The 12,973-nt window shown below is 37.0% G+C and overlaps 1 protein-coding gene across 4 annotated transcripts; it reads right to left on the bottom strand.

Moving 5' to 3' along the window:
• Window positions 1-3,021: 3,021 nt before the first annotated feature.
• LOC124256761 (dynein light chain Tctex-type 5-B-like) lies at window positions 3,022-12,738 on the bottom strand. 4 transcript variants are annotated; one of them, XM_046690722.1, is made up of 6 exons: window positions 9,369-9,707; window positions 6,291-6,471; window positions 5,740-5,839; window positions 5,274-5,335; window positions 4,989-5,017; window positions 3,022-4,126 (listed from the first exon to the last, which is right to left on the bottom strand). In XM_046690722.1, the coding sequence occupies exons 1-6, from the start codon at window positions 9,377-9,379 to the stop codon at window positions 3,961-3,963; spliced, it is 549 nt and encodes a 182-aa protein (XP_046546678.1). In that variant the 5' UTR covers window positions 9,380-9,707; the 3' UTR covers window positions 3,022-3,960. The 4 variants fall into 4 exon arrangements, with proteins under 4 accessions (XP_046546678.1, XP_046546680.1, XP_046546679.1 ...); XM_046690724.1 differs by lacking the exons at window positions 5,274-5,335; window positions 9,369-9,707 and adding an exon at window positions 12,617-12,738 and having other exon boundaries at window positions 4,989-5,079; XM_046690723.1 differs by lacking the exons at window positions 5,274-5,335; window positions 9,369-9,707 and adding an exon at window positions 11,338-11,460 and having other exon boundaries at window positions 4,989-5,079.
• Between the last annotated feature and the right edge of the window lie 235 nt (window positions 12,739-12,973).

The following is a 12,973-nucleotide window of genomic DNA, read 5'->3' as shown; positions in this document are numbered from 1 at the left end:
AGAGGAATATACAATAATGTGAATATCAACAATGCTAGAAAATATGGTCACCATGACTATGACACCAATCTGATTTACACAGTTCTCAAAAATAGATTGTTGTCATTGTGTGAACCACCACTGGCAATCAGTTGCTGAATTCTCAGCATTGGAATCCTCTGCCATTTCTCTTGGAGTGCCTGTGTCGGTGTCTGCAGATTTGAACAAGAACTATCTCTTGATAGTCACAAAGATGTTTGATGTGGGTCATATCTTGGTAATGTTATGATGGTGGTGTTCTGCAATTGGGAAACGATGGTTCGAGAATGGTGAGGTTTTTATCCATGAATACTGGACAACTGGCAAGGGGCTGGTTATCAGAATATGGCACAATAGCAGTATCCAGTACTTCATGCCAGCAATGTTGACCACTGAGTGTCGCTGGTACTGTAATGAAATCCAGCCACACCAACACCGAACAAACACCACCAAAGCATTCAGCTGCATGTATCATCTGGTTGTAAGCCTCATTACGACATCTCCCTACATGTCTACAGCCGGCAGCTTTGTGTAGAAGACAGCGACTTTCATCAGACCAATGAACCCTGCACCATGTCATGAAGGTTTTTGTCAGCCTGCACCTATCTGTGAGGGTGGGACATCTGATCGGACTCAGTCTAGCAGCATGCAGCCTCCTGGGGTGAGTTGGACTCTGTGCAGTGCCAGCGCAGTTCTTCAGCATGGGTCATGGGATTGCATGCATCATGCCAGACGACTTACAACTTGGTCATCACAGTCATTGGTTTTCCTTGGTCTTCCAGGGCTTGGACGATCCTTTGTTTCACTGGTGTGGATGTTGTGACAAGACATCCCTGCTTCATGTAGCCAATAACTTGTCATCGTGTATTTTCTGATAGTCTAAATCTTGCCATGTCAGTTTAAGGTAATTTTTAGCACAGTCGTATTTAAATCAGTTCACAAAACTGTAGTGCACCTACTGCCATTAATACCCCAATGTGCTTTGCACCATCTGAACATGCGACTCATAGGTTTTGAGATATTGTGTAAATCATGTGGTATGCATGAGCATTCAAGTATGCTTGGGTATGATTGAATGTTTGGAACAAAAATTTAAAAAAATGCCCTTGGATTCAGGTGGTGCTTAATTATGGCCATGTGTGTATTTGAGCAGATGTCTATCTGTGTAGGAACCTTAAAATAAATGGTTCTGATATGTGATACATGAACGGATTCTGATCAACTTTCTCTTTATATCAAGATATGTACATTAGTATGTACACATATTGGATGTTCTTATGTTACCAACAACATTATATTTAACCACTGCACCTAAATATTCAAGTTCTATCAATGATTTGTTGTGAAAAAGACTGTTCATCACCAGAGCTTTGTCTGGAAAAATACATCCTATTTGTTCTGCTTTAAACATCAGCAATTTGTTTTGCTTGACATCAGTTTCTAATGAAAATTAATTAACTGCATGTCACCATAACCTTGTACATTTCACATCCTGGACATGCCATATCAGACAGTTAAGAAATTGTAAGTTTCAGCACATTTTGTTGACTAATGAATCTGCTTTGACTGATGAAACAAGTTGAAGCAGAGCGGGTCTATGTAGCATGCATTAGTTTGGTTGTTCTGTGGTAATGTTACAAGCACACGTAGAAGGTAGCAGACTAACATTCAGTTCCTGAAATCTTAGTTAGAAATATTTATAAACAAAATGAAAAATATTCAAATGCTGCTCAGAACGATTCTTAATTCTTGATGAAACTTTGCATACCAATCAGTTTTGTACTAAACTGGTGCCTCTGGATGATTAAATATTCATATTTATTATATATCTTTTTCTTTCGTGACATCAAATTGGACTTCTCTGAAAATAACCGACCTCCATTACAGAATAGCACCAGACTGTTGGGAATATGTCATCTCCTGATGGTCTCGGTCTCAATATGGGGGGGCATGGTCATTCAGTCACAGTATGTCTGACAGCCCCTTAACTATATTATTGTACCTACCACCAGAGGTATCTACTCCCATCCAGACCTTTCTGTAATGCAGACCCGTGAAGGTCCAGGTTAGAATTACCCTTCAGTAACCCATGCTTGTCGTAAGAGGTGACTAACGGGATCGGGTGGTCAGGCTCGCTGATGTCATCAGTTCCCAATTGCGCAGATCAATGCTCATGCTGTTGATCACTGGATTGTCTGGTCCAGACTCGATTATTAACAGACCGCCGCCATATAGCGAGAATATTGCCGAGTGTGGCGTAAAACTAAACTCACTCACTCATTCTATAATTCAACAACTCTGGCTGGTGCAAGATGTTTCTCGAGTTGAGTTTCCTCTGAATTCCCCATCTTAGTGGGGCTCATTTTCAATGAAAATGCTGATGTAGGCATTGTTACCCCAACCCAACTCACTCACTCAGTGTTAAGGTAATACAGTGAAGCCCTCTGTGTCTGTGGTGGGGATGCTGTGTATACAGGGGTCTAGATGTGGGGGAAGGGGTCTCTGACAAGTCATATATCTTTGATGGTGTTATTTGGAAATACTGTTGCCTTGTTTCATGGAAGACTGGCTTGAGTGCAAGATCTGGCACAAGGGAAATTGGCTGATCGACTATTGCAATGGGTTGAGTGGGTTATGTTTCAAGCAGGAATCATTCAAGTTATGTGTATACACAAAACTAATTCTCATTGTTGAAGTTAATTGGTCTTATCAGTGGTGACAGCTCAGCTACTTAGTGACTTTTCACATATCAAAAATGTATCTTGTACGACATATCAGTATTTTATATTTGTTTTTAATTATGAGAAATATAAACAGTCTCAGTATGACATTTGCTAACTTCTTCACACGAAGTGTTAAATTTCAACACAGAAACCAATGCTGCTTTCCTGACAAATGAATAACATTCATTATCTGTATTGTTAGATCTTAGATCTGGTAAAACCTGGAATTATGAATGAGTAAAGAAAGGTGATGTTTTAAATGAAAACATGTAGATTCTAGTTTTGCAGAATAAAAACAACATTTATTGCAGAAGTTGTCACTGAATATAAAACAATCACAAACACAACTAGGGCACTTTCATGACCATCATAAACAATTTTCAACATGTACAATATAATGACTTCATAAAACAACCACATTTCCATGACGACTAGCAAGAGCACACTTCAGCATGTATTTACTTAATGACCGTGTTCTCCAGGGTTCAGTCATATCCAATTCAACCTGCGAGAATAGCTCTCCTTTTAGACCTCCACTTGAGCTAAGCTAACATCAGAGTATTGATGTGTTTAGTACTGTAAGACCTTACTGGTCAGCAGTGTCGGAAGTCGCACCTCAACATGGGACAATCATCTTGGCTCCTAATGAAGAATGGACCAGTGTGACTGTCCTGCCTTGGAGAGGCTTGGCAGTATGTAATGATGGACATTAGCTAATCAATGTGTAGCTTAATTATTATCAAACAATTTTATATAGTCTCTGTTTTGATCTAAATTCACTGTTACATCAAAGCCTATCTATTTTTGAAATTTTTAAACTAGTACAAATTGGTAGATGCAAATACTAGTTTATCAAAAGCAGACTAATATTTCACATGACGCATACATTTTTTTACTTCAGTTTTGAAATCGTTTTGTCATTATCTGAAAAATAAGTTATCCTCATCAATAGATTATATGCATAAATGCTATGCATTGATGGAAGGTGGCCTGTCATTTCACTGAAGTCTTGAGATAAAGAATCATCTTAAGTAAGCTGGGACTTGCTAATAACCCAATAACCATATACCGGTAATCTTGCATAATAACTCACTGGTATTTTCAAAGCTGATCAAACAAATGTCATCACAGTTTGGATAACTGTATATTTATATATCACAAGTGTCAGGGCATTTTTGCTTAGCCCCATGTAAGGACGGAGGTGGTCAACACAGTGTGGTCACTCAAAGTAGACCCCGTAGACCATACCAACTGCGTAGAGGCTGCGGTTCTCAAATTCAGCCGAGGCAAAGTTGTCCCTGTCAGAGTCCCACAGGAAGCGGCTGCCCACTCGAACTCCTTGGTCCTTCTTCTCCCCGATTGTCACCTGAGCAATGATCTTATACCTGCAGTGGTACAGACACAGGGACATTCAGACACCTGGAAAGTGAGACCTGGTGCCTCATGTCAAATATTAAAACAAACAGTAATCTGATGACTTTTTGGATAACTGGAGAAACCAACTTAGTGCTGTCATTTAATCCACAGAGTTTACCATTAAGTAGGTGGTCAAAACAATTTGTCAGTTTGTAAATTATAAAGATCTGAAAAAGTTTCTTTAAAAATTAAGGCTTATACCCTATCTTAACCTACCTCATTTAATGCTGTAATCTGTAAAAGATTTCTCCATTTCGCCTATGTTTTCTCATTTCAAGTAGGTATTACCCATTAATGTCCTCATACCAATTAGGATGATCTAAATTTCACATGAAAACATTCCGAGACCATGCTGATACATTGTCAAATCTAACTGTCAGTATTCAGATATAATATATACATATAAAATATTTGTTGTGACTTCATTATCATTTAGATGATGTATTTGATAAGATGCTCCATTCAGCTTAATGGAGCTGCCCCAAAATCTGTAACATGTTAGCACCACAGCTGTGCTCATGGGTTTTTATCACAGTTAGAAATCTACACCTTGCTTCTTTTTTAGTGTCTTCCTTAGTGTCTTCCTCACCTATCACCACATATATAACTGACACACTGATATAATCAGTGTTAAAGTCACACTCTCTACTACAAATGTTGTAGTGTGCTGTGGGCATGCCACTCCTCTGTGCCAGCTGACTGACTACCCCCTACTCTCCTATGTCACGTGGTATTTGACACTTATTCTGTACCCAGGCCTTGAAGTGTGTAATTAATACATAGATAAATGTTGACAAAAGACACATAGTGAACCAATTCATCATTTCTTACCGTTTGAAATTAAGTTCTTTCACCTTTGCCTTGATGTCATCAGAGAGAAATTTGCACAGCAGCGAGCACTCAATAGGATCATACTTTTTACCTGAAGTGTGAATGAAAATTTGTTTTGAAAACTATTACTGCTGTCACCAATATCTAACTGTCAGTATTCAGATATAATATATACATATAAATATTTTTTGTGACTTCATTATCATTTAGATGATGTATTTGATAGGATGCTCCATTCAGCTTAATGGAGCTGCCCCAAAATCTGTAACATGTTAGCATGTTTGCCTTGATGTCATCAGAGAGAAATTTGCACAGCAGCGAGCACTCAATAGGATCATACTTTTTACCTGAAGTGTTAATGAAAATTTGTTTTGAAAACTATCACTGCTGTCACCAATACCCGAAATAAAAACTCAAGCTTGTAAAACCATTTGCTTTCCAGCTGTGATTTTCCATACCATGAGATAGGGGAGAGATAAAGACTTGTATGCGAGATGTTTCAACTTGAAAGTTAGATACATAGTTCTGGGAGATATTTAGACCTGTAAAATACAAGGTTCTCATCATCAAAGGTTTTGGCATCAAGTAAGGGCCCAGTACAATAGCAGCATTCAATGATGAGTACTTCACTTGTTTAGATGGTGATGGCTTTGAAACTTTGAATGTTTGGGCCTGGATGCAAGCTCTGGATATGTGGATATGCAGGTAAAATGCTTAGACCTGCGAGGAAAATTGTTAGAGAAGATGTTACCTGTTAGGTTAGTGTTGAGCACCGTCTCTATGATAGGCTTGACCTGGTCAGGTCGGAACTTGGAGGGAGGCTCCAGCTGGTATGTGTTCTCATAGCACACCTGAAAGATCTTCACACTATGTAAACACTTTATTGTCTATATATTAAACATGAAATAAAATACATTTCTTAATCTTACTCTTGTTATGACACAATAATAACAGTCAAGTGAAAGAGAACATTGCCACTTTTGTAGACAGTGAGCCACTGTTTCTGTTGAAAGTGCATGTACCTGTCTGTCTGTGTGTGTTATTTTATTCAGCATGAATGAGTGCTGCTCCCTAAAATCATATACAGATTGTTTCACACTCTCATTCAGACAAGAAGTCCATATTTCTTCAGTTTCAGATTGAAACGTAAGAGACTGTCTGGACTCCTTCCTGTAATAAATAAGACAACTTAAAAGAAATGTGAAAACAATTTCAAATAGGAGACTAAATGTTAGTCTTGCAGGATCTCACAATGTTGCACGATCGGAAGGAAAAAAAGACATTCCACACAATGAGTCTCACCCTTCGAGGAGGTCTGGAGTCATCCTGGTTTGGTTCACAGGCAAATGAGGTGATGCTAGATCCTGCATTAGCAAGCCTCTTTCCTGTGAGGTCAAACAGACTGGATCCCCCGGCAGTGACGGCAGTTAAATTGTCCATGATTGGTGTACATACATACCACCTCTCACCCCAGTTGTAGTAGCTGTAACAGAACAGAGTTATATAGATTGTTGTTTAACAGAGCCTGAAAATAAATGAGTCTTGACCAGACAAAATAGTGATTAAAATTATAAACATGTCCCATTCTGTCAGCATCAATCACATCCCAGATAGCATGCAGATTTTGGCCCAACGTTGGCAAGGGTTTTGCCAACATTGCCAACGTTGGGCCAACATCTGAATGCTATCTGGGATGCTATATACCAAGTCATTTGTCCTCTGACTGGATATGTTGAAACATTGGACCTAGAGTTGAATTATGAAAATCTTATAACCCTTGTTATTTCTGTAGGTATTCCTGAGTTAATTTTGGTAAGCGCACACAATAACAGATATGCCAAGGAACTGTAGTTTGTGAAAAAGATTTGTTGAAAGATATTTACATATTCACTATCATCTCTTTAAAATTTCAGCTCTACCAATCACTCTGACAGAGAGAAGAGAGAGGAAGACAGTGAACAATCTCAGTATTGGCTCTCAAAGTCATAAATGAAGTAACATGTAGTAGAGGATTATAGCAAAATCAATAGCTTGTTTTCTGTTTACTGAGGATTGGAGAAATGTTTTATGGAACATTCAACACATGAGCTGAACAGACACCTCCTTTTCTTCAAACATTGAGTCACTTCCAATCAAAACTCATCGGCATTCTATCTTTGACCCAATATGAAGAATATCTACTGCATTAAAAATGAATGCTGAAGTTCCTGTTAGCTCCTCAAAGGGAACATGTGATTCTGAGCAGTGCCTAGGTGCCTAGATATCATGACAAACTTTTGGCCTTTAATATTTATATGCACCTAATTCATTGTGATCTCTCAAAGAAATCTATGAAATACACTGAATTTAGAAAATGGTTAAATGTAACACATGCTATATTTGGCATTACACTTTTGCAGTAAAGTGCAGATACTAGTACTTTTGTTGGGTTGAGACCCATCCGGGTTACGAATGAACCCACACCCTTAGAGTCAGGCACCTAATCGCCAGCACACAAAGTCAGTTGTCTAACCCACTCAGTCACCAAGGCTTTCACAAGAATGGAAGTCGAACAACTGGTAGTCCAGACCAGAGACTTTGTGTTCCCCTCTGATCAGTGTAATGATTTAGAAAGTGGTCAAATGTAACACATGTACTTAACTGAGAAAGTGTGATCACAAATATAACATGTGTTATATTAGGAACCTGACTCTGAGGGTGTGAGTTTGAATCCTGGATGGGACTCAACCCAACAAAAGTAGCAGAATGTGTACTTTACTGAGAAAGTTTATTCCCAAATATAACATGTCTCAAAGATATCATTTAAGATTTGACCAATATATTCCAAACCATTCATAATAACACAAATACCTCAGTGGCAGTGCTGAGGACATTTGGCACTGATGTATATGAGACAACACACAACACAAACACCATTTAAGTTGACAGCAGTCACTTTTTAAAGTTCATGATGAAATATCATCAAAATACAAATGGAGTTGATGTATGATTAAACTTCACATGCTGTCAGTTTTATGTGAATCTTATTACAGTAATATTAAGAACCTTATAATGAACATGTATTTCAAAACTATACTGCATAATACTTTGGTTATTTAATCATATAAAACCCCTCCCTGCCTCTGCCCCTTGCACCTGGACATGTTGCCATGTACTAACTATATAACAAACACATAAAATGGGATGACCTTATCTTAGTTTGTAATGCATATACTTATGTCAAATTAGACATTCAGGGTAGGCAATCTGTTTTAGTTAATCTAACTTTGTTTTTCCTGTTTAAGTTGTCTAATACAAGCAAACCATTAAAACACTTGGTCTTTTATTTTCAAATGCTAGCTGTAAGTAGCTAATCCATCCCAGATCAATAGAGAAATAGATTGTATCTAATGTCTGATAGGTTCATCCATACGTTGCCATGTCTTACAGATGCCTAATTAATCAAGACTCCCCATGTAGGAAGACGCTAGCACGAACCAGCGTTAATTATTCATCTCCTCCACATGCCTACTGAAATAACCTTTCAGGTAGTAGACAAACAGATTGTTCTGTACTTCTCTTGCCACTATTATTGCACAATATAGCACCATCTGTTCATGTTGTACATGGGCAGAAAACAGGAAATGATACCAAATGGTACTGCAAATAAACACTGCACAACAATAAAACTGAGGTTGTCATGAGTATTTGAACCATTGTCATATATTGTAATTGAGAGATATGTTGTTCAATATATGTTTAAATGATGTCAGTTTTACTGTAGAGCTGTAAGTGATTTGAAATTTCTGTAGTGATGTATAGATATGAAGTATGTAAACAGTTTGGGCTTGTGAGCAGCTGATAACTATTTCAATCACATGTTTGTGGTAAGTCATACACATATGCCCATAAAACACTTCTCAATAACTTTCTTTGACAAAATATGAGATACTTAAATATAAGACAGCTTCGTCTAACTTTCACTAATAATTTTGAGACGTAAAGGCTTAAATTAGTATTAGTATTAAATAGTTATTGTTGAGTTGTGTATTGATTCAGCAATCATTAGTTACTGGGTTGTTTTTGTGCAGCACACTATTTTACTATGTACACAACGAAGAGATCATTCATAACAGACGTTATTAAATCACATCATATGAAGCTAAGAATTATGACCACTGTCTTGAAGTATCAACATCAATCTAACCATTTGAAAACATCTTCCTACCACTTCAATACGTCACACTAGGAATTGATACCAAATATTCTTCTTCTTTCTTCCTCTTATCTAACTAGAGTTACAGAAAAATCATATTTACATAACAGTAAACATTGTAAACTTCTTGAAACATCAGTTTTACAATGGTATTTGTATTGTTTATCAACTTCTCTATACCTTACCTTCTAAACATTGTCCAGGTTAGGTTGTAATCCAGATAAAAGAAAGTTAACACACACACAGGAGATGTAATGACACAGGACTTGACGATGAACTCTCCTATATATTATCACACCACAAGTTCCCAGGGAACTTCCTCTATTGCCATGGAAACAGACTACTGATTACCATAGCAACATGCTTCCATCCTCTTGTTTTCAATCAATAGGCATTATAAAACTCATGAGAATCATTGACAATGAAGTCAAACTGCTGCTAGAGTGATTGTGTACTTCAAACTCAAGTAGACAAACTCACTCCTGGTTTCCAACAACATGCAGCCATGTTACAACCAACATCTGGCTTCAATTAAATTGCACACATGCAATTAGAGACACAACCATCAATGATTGATTAGCTTATAGATAATCAAGTGGCGATAGCTATTGTCTATGGGGCGTACCTACAACTGTTTCCCTTACTTATTGATCCCATGAAGACAAAGTAAGCTTTAAGACCCAACGATAGAAGTAATTGTCACTGTAATGATTCACATAACTGAATGTGTGACACAGGTGTGAACATCAAAGCCAGGTAGGGGTATTACTCGCAGGTGAGACAGACGACACAGGTAATTAGTACACGGCAAAACACAAACTAATGGGGCTACTTGCAAACAATAATTCATTTGTTCCTTGTTAATCTACACTAATTGTAGCACATTAGCACGAGAACATTCAAAAACCGCCAAGTCAGAGATCGATAAACTGGTACGGTTGGCAATGGACATGTCATAAACGAAACAAAACAACACAGTTATGGTCATAAACTCAAGAAACAGATCAATTTGCTATTTAAGGTGTGTTGTAAAACTTGATCCACATTTGATAACACTTAAAAGTAGCTTTCTTGAAACATGTTTGTTCAGCAAAACATATCTGACCAACTAGGCATGATCTCTATTTCACAGCATTATACAAAATTAAATCATACCTTTCTTGATACAGGACAAGATTAGTAATATCCTAATTGTATGAAGACTGAGAAGGGGTATCCAAGAGCACGTATTGCATGTCTTTTCCCTTCATGTCAAACCTGAACTATGGAAAAAGTTCTGCAAAGGCTTGGATTAAGAGAATGTAGTTTTGTGATGAATAGATTTTGAGATTAGAATGAAAGGTCTTGCTCATGATTTTTTCACCACTTAGCTTAGAATGTGTCAGTGGTGTGGGAGAAAAGTGTGAAGGGGGGATGCTAAATTAACCAACACTTCTATTATTCATAAACTGACACTACTACAAACCATCTGAAATAGAAAATTGAAAAAAACCACATTATGTATTCTGTTTTATTCACACATGGCTTTGAATCTGCTTTACAAAATCACAAATATTATTTTTATTGATACTAAGAATATTGCACTTTTTAGTAAAAATAACATTCTTTTTAGTAGGTGTTTACCTGACTGTACAGTAAGATGTGATCACCTCTTTAGAAAGAAGGGGTGAAGTAGGAACTATTTAGATGAGTTTTAACTCATCATTTCTTTGGAAAAGTTTGCTTTATAATGACATCTTCCCCCTAAACTTACATTAGTTACATGGTATCTGTGGATACAGGGTAGAGCTACAAGCCAATCAATTATGTGTTTAATTAGACTGGAAACAATACTAGTAGATAAGGAATCTATGGGTGTGATACTGCCCCAGGAGAATATGAAAACGCATTCCATGTGACAGTTTTAGCAGTCACTTATTAAATATGTATAGATCTTGTTATCAGAGTAATGCTACAAGCAATCCTCTCATGATTGATTATAATCAATAACTCAACATCCTTGATTAAATGCTGCAAAAATATATACTCTAATCAAATGTTATTTCAAATTTTCAACCCTTCATTAACTCCATAAATATGCATGATAGTATACATAAAACATCCCAAATTAAACAAAATATTAAACTGACCCCTGAAAACAGGGCTGAAGCATACCTTTGCATTGTTACTGTGTGTTGAATATCCTGTACATCCAGTGCAAACAGAAACTCCTGTGATATTATTACTCTCCCTTGATGAAACCCTGGTCTCCCAAGGTAGACATTGTGTCCCTGAAGGTTAATGTTATCACTGTGACCTGACCCTTCAACTCATACTGTCTTTTTCAGGAAATAAGATGATAAAGCTCACAGGGGGGTAAAGATATCTTGCAACATGTCCCAGTTACATTTGTATTACAGACTTGAGTCATATTTTATCTTCTCTATGAGCTATATTTCTCTAGGTTTGGTAATTGTAGAGAAAAGATTCCATTTCCCATCAATATGTTAAAATAGAATATTCATTTCACTAATGCACTTTTGCAGAACACATTGAAAATGCCATTATGTTCCACTTATAGTCAAGAGACAACTAGAGATAAGATTTTTAACTTCAACCTCTCAAACTCGGACAGTTTTAGCACTGATGTCAACAATGATCTGTTTCTGATTTGGTAAAATTATAACTGTTCTTTGTACCACTGTAAAGGATTTGTAAATGGTTAATGTTAATAACAACTACCCCTAAACGGTTCCAGTAAACGATTATCACAGTAGATTTTTCCAATCCTATTTCATACATTTTTTCTCCAGGTTGAAATTATATTGGATCAAATCTGCGTAATTCCGTACCTAAACACCAACATGTACCCCCCAAAAAGCAAAGGCAAAATTGACAGATACAGGGATAAAATAAAGATTCGAACGTTCTAACAGTGTGTGTCAAAAGCAGTAAGATGCTAGCCTGAAATAATTTCTTTCAGGTTGCAAGACAGAAATTAGATGTTGATGTTTCTTGACCCTAACAAGGGGCAAAATAATGTCAAAGCAGTTTGTATTCCATTTGTGCCCGTTCTAAGAGCGCCCTATTATCATGAAAATGTGTGACATTGTCACAGTACCGTGTACATAAAAATAGTAATCATTTATGGTCGAAAGTTAAAAAAAGGGGCACCGTGTTTCAATGTTAAAAGTTCCAGGCTAGTTCAAGGAATGGATGCATAATTATATACAATTCTGAAAGACATGTTTTTGAAGAGAATAATTCAAACATCGCTTCTGGAAAAACAACAACCTAATGACGACAATAAAGAACTGTTTCCTACACAGTTGAAGAGGTTCACATAGAATGCAAAACTCCAAAGCAACGTTTTGGACCTCGTAAATTGCAGACATGTTTCAATTTTTAGATACGTTGTATGTGAAAACAGTAATATATTTGCATATGCACTTACCTTTGTTATATATGCCGTCTGTTCACTTGAAGCGTTATTTTGAAGACGTTGACCTCGTGAATTATCTCCCTTGTAAGCGTTTCAAGCTCCTTACAGTGGTAAAGGCAGTGTGATGAGCTTCAGTGTTTCATTTGCGGGTCTATTTATCACCAGCAGCTGCTGTTATCGTATCACTTATACATCTTCATATCGTATGCCGTATGTATATAATGATATTTCAATGCACTTTTTTCGCTCTTTGGTACTGAAATAGAATTATTCTTCCATCCCACCTGAGTTCAGTGATAGGATACATCCACGCAGTCAAATGATAGTAATCGCCACGTGCACATTTCAAAAGTTATCGGATGTTTTTGG

The sequence above is a fragment of the Haliotis rubra genome, unplaced genomic scaffold, assembly GCF_003918875.1.
Source record: "Haliotis rubra isolate DU_JTF1 unplaced genomic scaffold, ASM391887v1 Scf638, whole genome shotgun sequence".
NCBI classification, from domain to species: Eukaryota; Metazoa; Mollusca; class Gastropoda; order Lepetellida; family Haliotidae; genus Haliotis; species Haliotis rubra.
This window is presented reverse-complemented; position numbering and strand designations above follow the sequence as displayed.

Bases quoted from the DNA above. Each gene is read 5' to 3' on its own strand.
- LOC124256761 (XM_046690722.1), bottom strand. The intron at 5,840-6,290 runs GTGAGACTCATT...AAGATCTTTCAG, and splicing joins ACTCCAGACCTCCTCGAAGG to GTGTGCTATGAGAACACATA. The intron at 5,018-5,273 runs GCAAACATGCTA...GATGACATCAAG, and splicing joins TTCTCTCTGATGACATCAAG to GCAAAGGTGAAAGAACTTAA.